This window comes from Diospyros lotus, chromosome 10, assembly GCF_014633365.1.
Source record: "Diospyros lotus cultivar Yz01 chromosome 10, ASM1463336v1, whole genome shotgun sequence".
Taxonomy (NCBI): domain Eukaryota; kingdom Viridiplantae; phylum Streptophyta; class Magnoliopsida; order Ericales; family Ebenaceae; genus Diospyros; species Diospyros lotus.
Window position 1 is genome coordinate 11146716 of NC_068347.1, and position 13783 is coordinate 11160498.

The window sequence follows — 13783 nt, forward strand, 5'->3', positions numbered from 1 at the left end:
ATAGATAGGAATTATAAAATTTAAAAAAAAAAAAAAAAAAGTTGGGGGGGGGTCCAACGGTCCAATCCAAATTGGACCGTTGGGGGGGGGGGTGTCCAACGGTCCAATTTGGACCGTTGGGGGGGGGGGGGAGGGGAGGGGGGTCCAACGGTCCAATTTGGACCGTTGGGGGGGGGGGTGCACCGTGCGCGGCCGCACGCGCACGGGGGGGGGGGGGGAGGGGGGGTGCACCGTGCGCGGCCGCACGCGCACGGGGGGGGGGGGGGAGGGGGGCCGGTTCCGCGGAACCGGAACCGGCGGTTCCGGTTCAGTGGAACCGGCGGTTCCGGTTCTCCGGAACCTTGAACCGGAACCGGACCGAATTTCGCCGGTTCGGTCCGGTTCCGGTTCCGGTTCCGGTTCGAACCGCCGGTCCGGTTTAATTTTGGCCATGTCTACCTACAGCAGCGTATGCGAAGCAACAGCGAGCCGAGAGGACACTATTTGAAGGAAAGCATAAACGCGGTGGGCCCAGTCCGTGAGGTCCAACCGCGTTGTGAGCTGAAAATAATTGGTATTTGCGGGTCCAATTCCAACTGGGTTCTAGAAGCCATGACCCCTTCTACTATGGAAAAATCATCTCCAAAATTTCTTTCAAAATATATTTAAATTAATTACAATAAGTTTATAGATAGATATTAATACAGCTAAATAGACAAACTTATAAATTACAATCTTATTCTTTTTATTAAACAAAAACTTTTATCTATATCTTTACTATCATATTTAATTAGCTATTTTTAAATATATATAATATTAATTTTTATGAAATTTTAAAAAAGTACATAAATTAAATATACCACTTTTTGTCTATACATTAAATTTAACTGTTGTTATTGAATTTTTTAAATTTAAAAACTCACTTTATCAAAACTTTACTTTTTTTATTACAAATTATTGAATGTAGAATATAAAATAAATACATATTTTTAATTTAATAAATATTTTAAAATTCTGTATAATTACTTTGTAAAAATAAGAAGAGAGAATTACATGCCATCAGTCCATGAGATTTAGTGTAATTGTAAAAAATTTAGGTTGCGTTCTTTTTATTGTTTTTAAGTTATTTTTAATTTTTTAAAATAATGAAAAAATGTTCTTTTTATTATTTTTAAAAATAAAAAAAATTATAAAGAAAACTCAAAACACCAAAAAATTATTTTGAGTGTTTTTATCTAAAACAAACTCAAAACTCAAAATACATTTATTTATTTGTATTTTATTATTATAATAGAAAAAAATATTACAAAATTCATTAACTTTAAAATGTATATATTTTTTAATAATATATTAACATTGAATATTTCTAATTTATTGAATAATCAAATTTATTAAATAAAATATCATTAAAAAATTATTTTCAAAATTTAAAAAAGAACATGTTTTCTAATTTTCTGTTTTGAAAAATAATTTTTCAAAATGACAAAAAGAATACATTTTTAATTTTCTAAAAATAAATTATCAAAATAGAAAACTGAAAATGAATTCAAAACTCAAAATTAAAAATTAAAAAATAAAGAGAATGCAACCTTTATCGTTTGAAGAGACACAAACAGTCTCTTAAAATTTAATGTTATGTTACAATTTTTTTTATGCTATTACTTAACTATTCTTAAATATTTTTATATTTAAACTTATTCTCTTTTTTTCTAATTTTTTTTTATCTTTTTTAATCTCCTCTATTATATTCAATGACAACATTAACAAGAATCAAAAGATAAACAATGACGACGACAAATTAACGGTGTCAACGACGAGGTTTGTTCATCATAATGACTAACAACAACATAAGTACTTGTATATGCTCCTTTATTATTTTTTTTCTCTTTACAGAGACTATTTATGTTAATCATCTCTCTATATAAGTTCGTCATAATAAATGTCTGGGATCATCCTTTCTCTCTCTTCGAATAATTTTTGGAAGTTGGTAATTGTCGATCATTAAAAATAAAAGAGATAAAAGATAAAATGGCCTTTCATATATTTTTTTAATAGTAAGAATAATTATTACAATTTCTCAAATATCTAAAAATTTATTACAATTTGGCTAAAATTTAAGCATGTTGTTGCAATTTTTTCAAAAAATAATAAATATTAGATATAATATTTTTATACTTATTATTATTTTATTTAAATCGTCCAACTATCTAAAGGTACGAAATTCAAGAGGTAGGTAACTCAATGAAGTTTTTAGAGGCACATCACATATGAAAAAAAAAATTAATGTAATAATTTTTGTATAATTATTATACATATTATTATATGTTATACATAAGAATTAATATATAATTAAAAATGGGGTGATGAGAAATTGGGTGAAAAGACAGTTGGGAAAAAAAAAATGGAATCCAGAGGCGCATTAATTGGGCCTGCAATTGCAATTGAGTGGGAGCAGGGATTGATTTAAATCACTCACTGAGGCAGCTTGTGAAAAAGGTTCTCCCAGGCGCACGGCGTGCTGCGTGTAGGGCTGCCAAATAAGTCTCGAGCTCATCTCAATTAATTTTAGTTTGCCTCATAATTCAGTTCAAACTTGATATGAGCTAACTTTTTTAGTTCGAACTCGACTCGATTATAATTACGAACTGTCTCAATTCGAAATTGATTATTACTTTACTTTTATGTATATATATTTAAATAATATATGTGATATATAATATATATTTAAATAATATATTTATAAAATTATTAAGTATATATTTATATTATTGAGTATTAAGTAATAAATATTTTTTTATTTAATAAATTTATAAAATTAATATATATATCTATAAATATATCGAGCTGGCTCGTGAGTCAAATGAGTCGAGCTAATGGTAGCTCAAGTTCGGCTCATTTACTAAATGAACCAAATATTTGACCTCAAATTTGACTCATTTGTATCATGAATTAGCTTATTGAGCCAATTTTCGAGTCGAGTCTTGAGCCAGCTCACAAGTAGCTCGGCTTATTGCCAGCCCTAGCTGCGTGTATATGCACATAAATATATATATATATATATTAATGTGACATCAGCTCCAACCTCTCGCAATCTCGTTCGACTGGTGAAGGTTACACTTCTTGCGCGATCTCCTATTTTTAATTTTGATAAAGAAAGTATATCACAAATAAAATTTTTATTTTATTACATAAGATAAAAAATCGAATTTACAATCTACTAGCATAAATCTCAACTTATCGTGAGTCAATCACTTGATTTGTACTCTGAGAATCTCTTCCGTCTTATTTACTGATGTATATGATTTGTATAAAATCAAATCAATAGATACATTATTCCTCCACTTTCTTGGCCGATTAAAATATATGATATATTATATATAAAATATTTAGAGTTTCACATAAAAAAAAAAATAGACTTTAAATTAATGTGACGATTAAATGACAAGTACCAAAGCGGATGAAGAGCTAGTTCAGGAAGTTGGTTCATGAGCTGGTACATGATGAGATTGCGGGAGCTCAATTGAGAGATCAAATGTATTAGTGAGTTTAAGTCATTTTGTCGCCATTTTTTTGTGTGGTATTTTGTTATTGTTGGTCAATATTTTTGAAAAGGTATATGTTAAGTTAAAAAGTTAAAATAAATGAAATCATAATGATGGGGAATACTCGAAGAAAAAAAAAAAGATATTATCGATGAAAAGTCAAAGCAAAAAGGAATTTTAAATTAAGTTATCAAGTCCACATTGAATTGAGATTAAAGGAGGTGTCGTGCAATACATGCATATATACGTTATATGTTATGTTATATTATATTATATAATATAATATATTTTGTTACGTCCGTGCAGTAAAGTGTTTTGTTACGGCCGCCTAGGTGTGGACTACCTTGGTCTCCTACGGTTCGGGGGGTGGGGGGGGGGGGGGGGGGGGGGGGGGGGGGGGGGGGGGGGGGGAAGGAGTACGAAAGCGAACAAAACTTGGAAGAGAGCTGGTTCATGGGAGTTTACTGGAGACTAGAAGGGTTCAAGTCTAGGTGCAACAACACAGGATCACTCAGTGTTGATTTGAAAGATGACTCGCATTACATTGGTCCAAAAAAGTGAAATCGTTCATTTCGAGCGCCTCCACACCCAGCCCAATAGAACGTGGGAAAAAATTAATCATAGTGACCCAGCCGGACGCAGTGACTAGACCCGAACTCACAGCGCATAAGGAGCCCCCCTCACTTTGGAGAGAAATACCCCACACTGCCGCTTGCGAGACTCAATCCTTGATCTTGGTCCAAGATTCGCCACGAAAAACACTTTGTACCCCCTTCTTGATCAACTGATTCGCATTACATTCATTCATTCGAATACTTATAATAAAGCTCTACTCAAATAAATTTGAATCTCTTGAATCATGAGTAAGGGTTCACACGAATACTAATAAAGCCCTACTCAAATAAATTTGAATCTCTTGAATCATGAATAAGAGCTCACTCAATTATTTGATACATAATTAATTAAAATTTTACGCTAATGTTTTATAATCAACATCATCATCATCATCATCAAAACATCATTTATATATTAACACAACAAAAATGTTTCATAATGCTTTCACAAAACAGATAAATGAGGAAAAGACCAAAAATTCCCATCCTAGGTAGCGCCATGTCAACATACTAGTATACCAATTTCAATTTCCCAAATTATTCAAGGAAAAAGGAGAATACAGTAGGACGACAAGTCAATGATTTTATCCTCCCAGATGATGATGATGATGATGATGATGATAAGAATGCAAAGAATGTTGAAACCAATGAAGGGCAGAGTCAACACAGCGCGAGGAAATGAATGGCGCTCGCTCAATTCCACAATAATTTTTCAGACAAATACTACTTCCAGTCACTATGAGTAACAACTTGCGCTAAACAGAAAAACCAATGAAACAGACAGGTTCAGCATTATCCTGAGTTAAGGAATTCAAATAAGAAACAAGGAGATTAAGAATGCAACAAATTCTCATATAATGCAGCAAAGAAAAATAACTGAAGAACGAGGAAAGGCACCACAACTTCTTGTACCAGAAACAACAACCCTTCAGTGAAAGCTCAGTATTTCATGCATTGCTAGACCTAAGTTAGCTACAACATGGATCTTTCGGGTACATAAAATGCAATACATATTCTAAAACATGGTAACATTGCATCGTACATCTTTCCTTTGAGGGTTATGGAATAAGCCAAAAACATGGTAACATTGGGACTGGGAAATTTCGTTTGAGGCATGCGGGATAAAGGATATAAGCATGTTGTGTTTGTTTCTTTTTTCCTCACAAGAGAACACTTAAAATGTATATACAAAACGAAATCGGGATCACTAGGATCCCAAGTTCTATGTCCTGGAATGAGTATATAGCACTTCAGCAAGTACACACCATTTTGTAATTTGCTAGGGTATTCATTTCTGGTAATTCCAAACTAGAGAAGCCACCGACTATAAATATGCAAGACAGCAACTGAGCAACATAAACTTCGTTCAGAGAAATAATTATGAACACACCTGCAACTATCAGCAATTTTAGCCTTAAAGGAGCGCACCAAAACTACTTCAGAAGCATATAACTTAATAGTGAAAGAAATTTTTTGGGCAAATTGAGAAGAGGCAAATGTTAACCTTTACAGCACCAAGCAGTTTCAAATACAATATTCAGAAAAATATTTTTATCTTTCTTTAACTTCCTCACATTTGTCATCCAAATATTACAAGTTTCAAACAATTAGAGAAGACATTAAAGAAATACCATTTGTACAAACAGCAAAAATTCCAGCAGTAGAACAGCAGAAGGAATACACGGATACTATCAAGGGGGATTAGATCCCTCTCTTACAGAAGTTGGCCTGGAATCCAAGCTTCTTCCATCTCTTCCCAACCTAGACATACTCCTAGATTTTGGAGTACCTACCACCAGGCTTGCACCTTAGTACCTAGCTCGATGAGATTCATCAATAGAATGTGTTGACTTTGCAATTGTCTTTTGCATGAACTTCTGAACAGCAGGAGAGAATGTCCTTGCATTGGGGACTAGAACTTCCTCCTCTAACTGGTGATGGCAATGGTGGTTTCGGGAACATCTTGGACCTTTCTCAATTTGCAAGCACCCTCCCTGGATAACGAGTGGGCCTTGATATCTCTAGAAGGTAGTAAAGGGATCTTAAAAATGTGGTCCATCACAGCTACCACCAATGCCAATTTGCGTGTCTTCCTATTCCAGTCCCAGTGGCGTCCCTTCAATTTATTCCCTTGTGATAAAAGGGGACTCCCCCATTGGCCGGGGTTTTGTGTGTGTGTGTGTGGGGGGGGGGGGTGTGGAGGAGTGGGGTTCTTCCTCTGATTTCAACATAAAATGGGTTAGGGCCTTCCTCAGATCATCCGAATCATACTTTTTCGTACTGCTGCTATGCCTACTAAGGCTACTCCTTCACTTGAGGATTCTTGAGCTTCAAGTAATCATTTCAGTTGCTGTTACAAACAAGATTATCTACCTACTATCTATCTATCCATCTATAAAACACAGTAGTAGTGGGTAGTGGTGGTAGTAGTAGTAATTAGTAACGACTGTTGCAAGCAACAACAGGAACATGGTATTGATAAAACAGGGCAGATGCAAACTAACTCCATCACCGTTTCAATGCAGAGTAGAGTACAATAAAAGCTGCAATCATGCTAGGGGTGTAATCAGGCAATTGAGATCCAAATTCTTGCAGTGTTGGACAGCTAATGGTTCTTTCCTCTGATGGATGCAGTAATTTGACAACCTTGTCAGCCCCAATAATCTGTTCTTCTTGAAGACCTTCATTCCTTATTAATTCCCTGCGGCAAAAACCAAGCCATTCATTGCTTTCAAGTTCATCATAATCCAATAAAAAGAACTCGAAATATGAAATAGGTTTTTCTTACTAGAAACTGTTAAAGGATAGTTCTACTTTTTGCTCTGCATGTATAAGAGAAGAAATGAAGAGAAGATGCTGCAGTTTGTTATTAGCAGGAGACAGTTTCATTCTCAGTTGTCTATGTGGCAGCCTATATGGGCATAAGTTTTTGTTTTTTTTTTTTTATTGATAGACAACAGTTACCTGTACAGTTTGTTACTGCCAGCCGTCAGTAACAGTTATTTTGTTAGAGATTCAGTTGTGCAGTATATAAACTCAACTAGTCTCATTGTATCATTTAAGATCTTGATTAATAATTCAAGAATTCTGTTTTTTCTTCTCACTCTTCTCTCAATTTTTTTCCTTTCTTCTTTTACAGAAACATTGATCTTACATGAGCAATGCTGCCAGTTCTGGAGGCCTGCATGCCTGAAATAGAGCTTCTGGAATTATAGATGAATTCAATAGAATATTTGGAAGGGAAATGTAAGGTACTTTTGCCTTGTAGCGTATCAACCATTCAGTTAGAAAATGGGCTCGATACGCTACAACACATGGCAACCGTGCAAGTTGCATCTCCACAGCCGCTGTCCCCGAAGTACATAAAGCAACCCTGCTTGCCTGCATGCCACTTGAATTCAGTCTTTGAAGAACATGGAGTTTCATCTACCGCTACCCATATAAAAAAATGGCACAAGTCATATCTTGTCAAAGAAAAGAGAATCACTTAAAACATTGATCAATAATGACACAGGCAATAGGCATCAGTAATCAGTAAACGAGAAGAAAATAACACAAGTGCCATTGGACCTTTGTTAGATAAGATCCATCAGTAAGTTGTCCAAGTTCAGGTTAGCTACTAGACATGAGCATTAAATCAACAGAATTGATGTCTGACAAATAAATAAGTAACCACCACCCCAACACCACATGCGCGGGCACAAGCAAAAACACCACAAAAAAAAAAAAAAAGGAAAAGGAAAATATATACAATGGAAAACATCATGCCTTGAGAGAGTTTGACTACTATTTATGAGAATGAATAACCTTAACCTTACATGAAAATTCATATTTTTATCAGGGAGAAAATTTTGTTTCTCCTCTCATATTCACATTTTAGTTATCTAAATAATTCTTCAAAGAGATTTATTGAAAGGATTTAACTCCTGAACCCACAAACATAAGGAATGCTTTACCCTATCCTCTAGATCATATTATCAGTAACCAACAGTGCATGGGAGAATGTAGAATAGGAGGTCCTACACTCAATGCATCATATTTCATGTGTTGTGATCCTCCAGGAACCTTTATAATTGGTACAGCCCACTCATCAACAACTCTGCTGATGTAGTCTTCAACATGGTTATTAGGGGCCACATGCAACACTGTAATCAACTCTGAGAAGTTGTCCTGTAATTGCTTCATGGTGTTCAAGAAGATTGGAAGCATGCGGGTTACCTCTTGTAATCTGCTTCCAGGAAGCAAGCTAATGACTGTAGCTCCTTTCCAGGATAAAAATTAAAAAGATATAAAAACAAAGTGAGATCAAGTAGAAAAATAATGATTATTTCAAAGTTTAAAGTACAAGGGATTCCATAAACAGAAACTGAAGTCACAAAAATGAAGTTAGCACAAAAAAAAAATTAAAAGGAAAAGAAAGTCCAGCAAGGTCAAACAGTGGCCAAATAATTTGCAGAAGCATCTACCTTCAAGGATAACATTTAAGGTAGTTTAACAATATACCTATACAGATACTAAAAAATCAGGCATTCATATATAACATACAAGCTTTCTATATGGTAATAATGATTCTGAAAAATAGTGAAGGCTCTCCAATGGTGAAATGGCTTACTTTTCAAAGACAGAAAACTGAGAGTTGGACTTCTGCAAGCAAGATCATATAATTACCTTACCTGAAGGTATTCCATGTTGACTTTGAAATTCTTCAGAATGCCCTGGCAACTTCCATCCATTTTCTATGTGATCCTTGCCCTGAAGATGAAAGCCCATCAAAGTAAGTACTTAAAACTACTACACACGGTTTCTAGTGAATGTCAACATAATGGCTATAGCAATGCAATCCAAATTTGATTAATTACTGAAGTTATGCTCTATTAGTAAAGAAAGTCAATAAATCAAAAACATAAAATCATAAAATAAGAACATTTAATTTGTACCAAATTCAACTCCAGTACATCTTCAAGAATGGGGTGGCCCACAAATGTTGCAACCAGTCCATTCAATCTGCAAACTTCTGGCTCAAATGGAAGTATGCATAACACATGGTCCACAAACTCAGACAGCCCTCTAAGCCTTGCTTCACCCCCTTTCCATGCCCAAAAAGATGGTGCTACATAATGGAAGTGTGCAGGGCTAACCAATCCTAGCTGACCATATTTAGCTGCAAAAAATATTCCCCAAATTTGCCACACCATACTTTTGTTTCATAAGCAAAAGGGCTAATAGTCAAAAAAATCCAAACCTTTTCGTGAATTTGCAATCTAATCCAATCCTTTCAATTTTGGTAATTCAGTCCCAATTGATTCAATTGAGTGCAATTTTATCCATCACGTATGCCAGGTGTAATATATTAATAATATACGTGGGACCTGCATATACACATAAGCAAATATATATGTATATATATATATGTATATCTTTGCTGCTGCCGTCAACCACTGTCAACCCTTCACAGTTGCCATCGACAACATTAGTTGCAGTTTCCAACGGCTGCATGTTCGCCTTCTCCAGTTGCAATGGTCGTCTTTGAGAGAGAGAGAGAAGAAGAACAAGAAAAGGATGAAGACGAATAGGAGAAGATGACCATCACGATCGCCTAGTCGTCTTCTCCGACCACGATGGTTGTGTTCAAGAGAAAGAGAAGATGAGCAGGAGAAAACAACCACTGCGGCCGCCTGTTCGTCTTCTCCGATTGCGATGGTCATCTTCGAGAGAAAGAAGACAAACATGAAGAAGAATAGAAGAGACGACCATCACAGCCGTTTATTAATCTTCTCCAACCGCGATGGTTGTCTTCGATATAGGGGAGACGAATAGAAAGATGAACAGGAGAAGACAACCATTGCGGTGCCTGTTCGTCTTCTCTAGCCACGATGGTCGTCTTCGAGAGAGAGAGAGAGAGAAGACGAACAAAAGAAGATGACCATTGCGGCCACCTGTTCGTCTTCTCCGACCGCGATAGTCGTCTTCGAGAGAAAAAGAAGACGAATAGGAAAACGACCATCACAACTGGAGAAGATGAACATGCAGTCGTGATGGTCGAAAACTACAACTGATGCAGCCAACAGTGATAGCAAGGGGCTGACAGCAGTCGAACGGGGGGACGGCGGCGACGACGAAGATATATATATATTTTGCTTATGTGTACATGCAAGTCCTACGTATATTATTAATATATTACACCTGACATGCCACGTCACCTAAAACATATGCCACCTAAATTGATTTTACATGGTGGATAAAATTGCACCCAATTAAGCTAATTGGGACCTAATTGCCAAAATTGAAAGGATTGGATTAGATTGCAAATTTGCAAAAAGGTTTGGATTTTTTTGGCTATTAGCCGTAAGAAAAATGCCAACATAAATTTAAAATCCAAAATGATGCTCTCAAATTACCGCGTAGCTGCTTTAGAAGACGAAATGAGAAACCCTTTGAGTCCACAGTTACTACAACATGAGGCCGGAATAAAAGTGCAGCCTCAGTTGTTTCCTTCAACCTAACCTGCCATTCCAAAGTTCAGTGTAATAATCCGATCCAGAATGATGTTAGACAAAATAAAAAAACTTAACAAAGATATTGCATTGGTTTGGAAATTTGCAAGCACATAAAATTTTACTGTTACTCAGTCCTTACTCTGAACTTATTCAGATGTGGCAACAACTCCCAAGTCCCCATTACCGCAATATCTTCAATAGGGAACAGAGATTTCAAACCTTGCTTCGACATCATGGACCTTAAGGAGGGGGTGGGGCCGAGGGGATAATATTACAAATTGAAAACTCAAAGAGAATCAAAATTGAATTATCATTTAAAATGGAATCCATATCAAGAAATTCAATGCTCAAGGGAGACTAATTAACCAATAATCACACACATGGATGCAGATAAAGATACAGAAAATTATATATATGGTTTGCAGAGCTTATGAACATACAACCAAAAACAGCAAAAGTACTAAGATAATAGTGCTATTCTAAAGTGAGACACTATTCAAGCTATGATAATAACACCAAAAAAATTAAAATTTAAAAAAATAGGATACACTATTTGGCATGTTCGACCCATATCCTAGCTTGTTCAACAAGTATCTACTATCTACTGTGGAACTCCGGTGTGACACTCAATCATTTCCCTACTTTCTGCTAATAAACATGGCACACGACAAATAAACAATCCGCTGACATAGTAGTGGCAAATATGTGTGGGAGAAAGCAAATATATGTCAAATCTTGCGTATTCTATTTTTGTTCCTTAAAGAATGCGATAACTACTTGCCTGGTTAATCTTGAAGACAGGTAAGGTAAGGTAAGGATAGATTGCTATGGTTGCATTTACTACATCAGCCATGTGACATGCCCAAAAGGTTCTGCAAGGCATGATAGTGTCTTTTCCTCAAATATGACATAATCCATTTTAAATATTAGATCTCCTATTATTTGCATGTCCTGAGCTATCCTTATGAGGTGATTCATAAGATACGTCTCTTCCCTCCCTCAAGCCTCCTCTTGCGAGGAACCACAATAGGGATCAAGAAAGATTGAGGAATTCTATAAGAAGGAGAAGAGTAATCCAAAACAAATTAGGATTAGGTTTCATTGAGGAGAAGAAAAAGTAATAGAAAAAATGATTGCAGGAAGAGAAGAATCATACAGTAACATTGTAATTGGATGATTTGTCTCCAACCCTACACTCATGTCTATACTATTTACTATGTCATAAAAAGAAATTTTACATCAGGATTCTAGCAAGATTATAAGGAAAGACTACAACAAAAACTATAACTATCAACCATCACAATGGAGTGAAAGACTTCACATTTTAGACACTACGGCGATTTTTTAGTTTGAGTTTGAAGCTAAGTTGGGGTGAGTTCAAAACCAAACTCAGTAATAAATATAGTTGCCACAGAAGTTATGCATAGTTGGTCCATCTTCTAGCATCTCCTTGATGAAGTGTTTTTGATGCAGAACCCAAAACAGAACAGAAAAGTAATCCCAATTACTCAAAGCAATTCTCAATATTCAAATTCAATAATCAAAGTCTTCTTAGCAATATATCTTTTAAGGATTCAGCTTTTTCATTTCAACCTTCAGCCTCAACTTTAGAAACAGGCTATAAAGTAAATATTGCACTGCACACACATGGTCTCAAAACAATATCCAGGGAAAGAAATTTACCCGCCAACACCTGCAAAATGAACAGCCAAAGGAGAGAGCTTTCTCAATGAAGCCATGAGACGAGAAGCAATGATGTCCCCAGAAACCTCTCCTGCAACTATAAAAACCCTGAGTTGTGCATCTTTAGCAGCCATATCTATTGCAGCTATCCTTGAAACCGAGACAGATCTTCTTGCCAACAACAAGAAGCCCGCATTAACATGTCTCTTCTTTGAGCTCCATATTGTTCTGAACATGCCTAAAATTCCTAAGCATAACAGCATAAAAAGCACATGAAATGAAGTCATCTTCACAAACTCATAGTAACCTACCGGGCAGTAGAATTAAACCCCCCGGCCCCCCCCCCCCCCCCCCAATAGGAAAAGGAGCTTTGGGTAAGGCGAAGAATTTGAATCAAAACAAACAGTGCAAAAAGAACCATACACAATTCTAACCAGAACTGAAGGTTTAATCAGACACAGAAATGAATCAAACAGTGCCTAACAAGTGCCGCTCCAGAGTGCAACACATAGAATGTGTCCCAATTCACGTAGATTGGGGATCAAGATTAAAGAGAATGATATAGAAAGATGTCGCAGTGCAAATATAGATCAGAAATGTTAAAAGGAGGAGGGTCCGAGAAAATTTACCAGGTAGGAGTGCAAGACCCGTCAACGTCGTCGTCGCCGCTTCGCCGGAAAATGGCCGGCGCCGTCCGTTCTCTTGAAGGAAAGTGAGTTTTTTGCGAGATTGAGAAAGACAGGAGGATATGCGGCTGAATGAAGCAGGGAAACCTAGGGTTTTCCCTTCCTAATTGGGCCGGATGCTCCACAACCTCCACAAAAATGGTCCGGATCTGGCTGTCAAATCCGGTTCGTTTTGTTATTTTGAACTATGCCCATAGTTTAAATTTTACTCAAGTCAATAAATAAAATTTTTATTACTTATTTATTTTACTAATTGGCCCCTTAAAAATAAAATTTTTAAATAAACCCAAATTTTCAAGATTTTACACACATCAACCCTTGGGTTTGATATAATTACAAAAAAAAATTCCATATTTTGAAAATAGCAAAAAACTATGCTTACAGTATAAAACAAAGATAAGTTGACAATTTTACCCTCCAGTTCTCTATTTTTTATTTTTTGACTCTTTTTTTTCTCTCTCTATTACAAAAATGTATTTACAAACTAGAAATCATATTATAGAAAATAGCAATTATATTTTTATAATAATAGAAATATATTTTTAATGTATAAATATAAATTAGAAATAAATAAAAAAATATATACATAAATATATAAATACTTTCTAACATAGGGTATAAACTTTTTAAGATGAAATAATATAAATAACAACCAATATTTATAAAATATAGACAAATATATGTGAAATTGAAAAATAAAAGAGCTTTTGTCAGCCATCATTAACTAACTCTAAAGAACCAAATAAGAGAGAAAGAGACCATAATGTCAAGTATCACTATCT

The 13783-nt window shown here is 35.5% G+C and overlaps 1 protein-coding gene across 4 annotated transcripts; it reads right to left on the bottom strand.

The window, feature by feature from the left end:
- Positions 1-6319: 6319 nt before the first annotated feature.
- Positions 6320-13112, bottom strand: LOC127811528 (probable lipid-A-disaccharide synthase, mitochondrial). 4 transcript variants are annotated; one of them, XM_052351474.1, is made up of 9 exons: positions 12945-13112; positions 12316-12562; positions 10772-10871; positions 10534-10639; positions 9073-9296; positions 8809-8887; positions 8159-8388; positions 7290-7516; positions 6320-6836 (listed from the first exon to the last, which is right to left on the bottom strand). In XM_052351474.1, the coding sequence occupies exons 2-9, from the start codon at positions 12549-12551 to the stop codon at positions 6644-6646; spliced, it is 1395 nt and encodes a 464-aa protein (XP_052207434.1). In that variant the 5' UTR covers positions 12552-12562; positions 12945-13112; the 3' UTR covers positions 6320-6643. The 4 variants fall into 4 exon arrangements, with proteins under 4 accessions (XP_052207434.1, XP_052207432.1, XP_052207433.1 ...); XM_052351472.1 differs by having other exon boundaries at positions 8159-8397; XM_052351473.1 differs by having other exon boundaries at positions 8159-8397; positions 12316-12553; positions 12945-13109.
- Between the last annotated feature and the right edge of the window lie 671 nt (positions 13113-13783).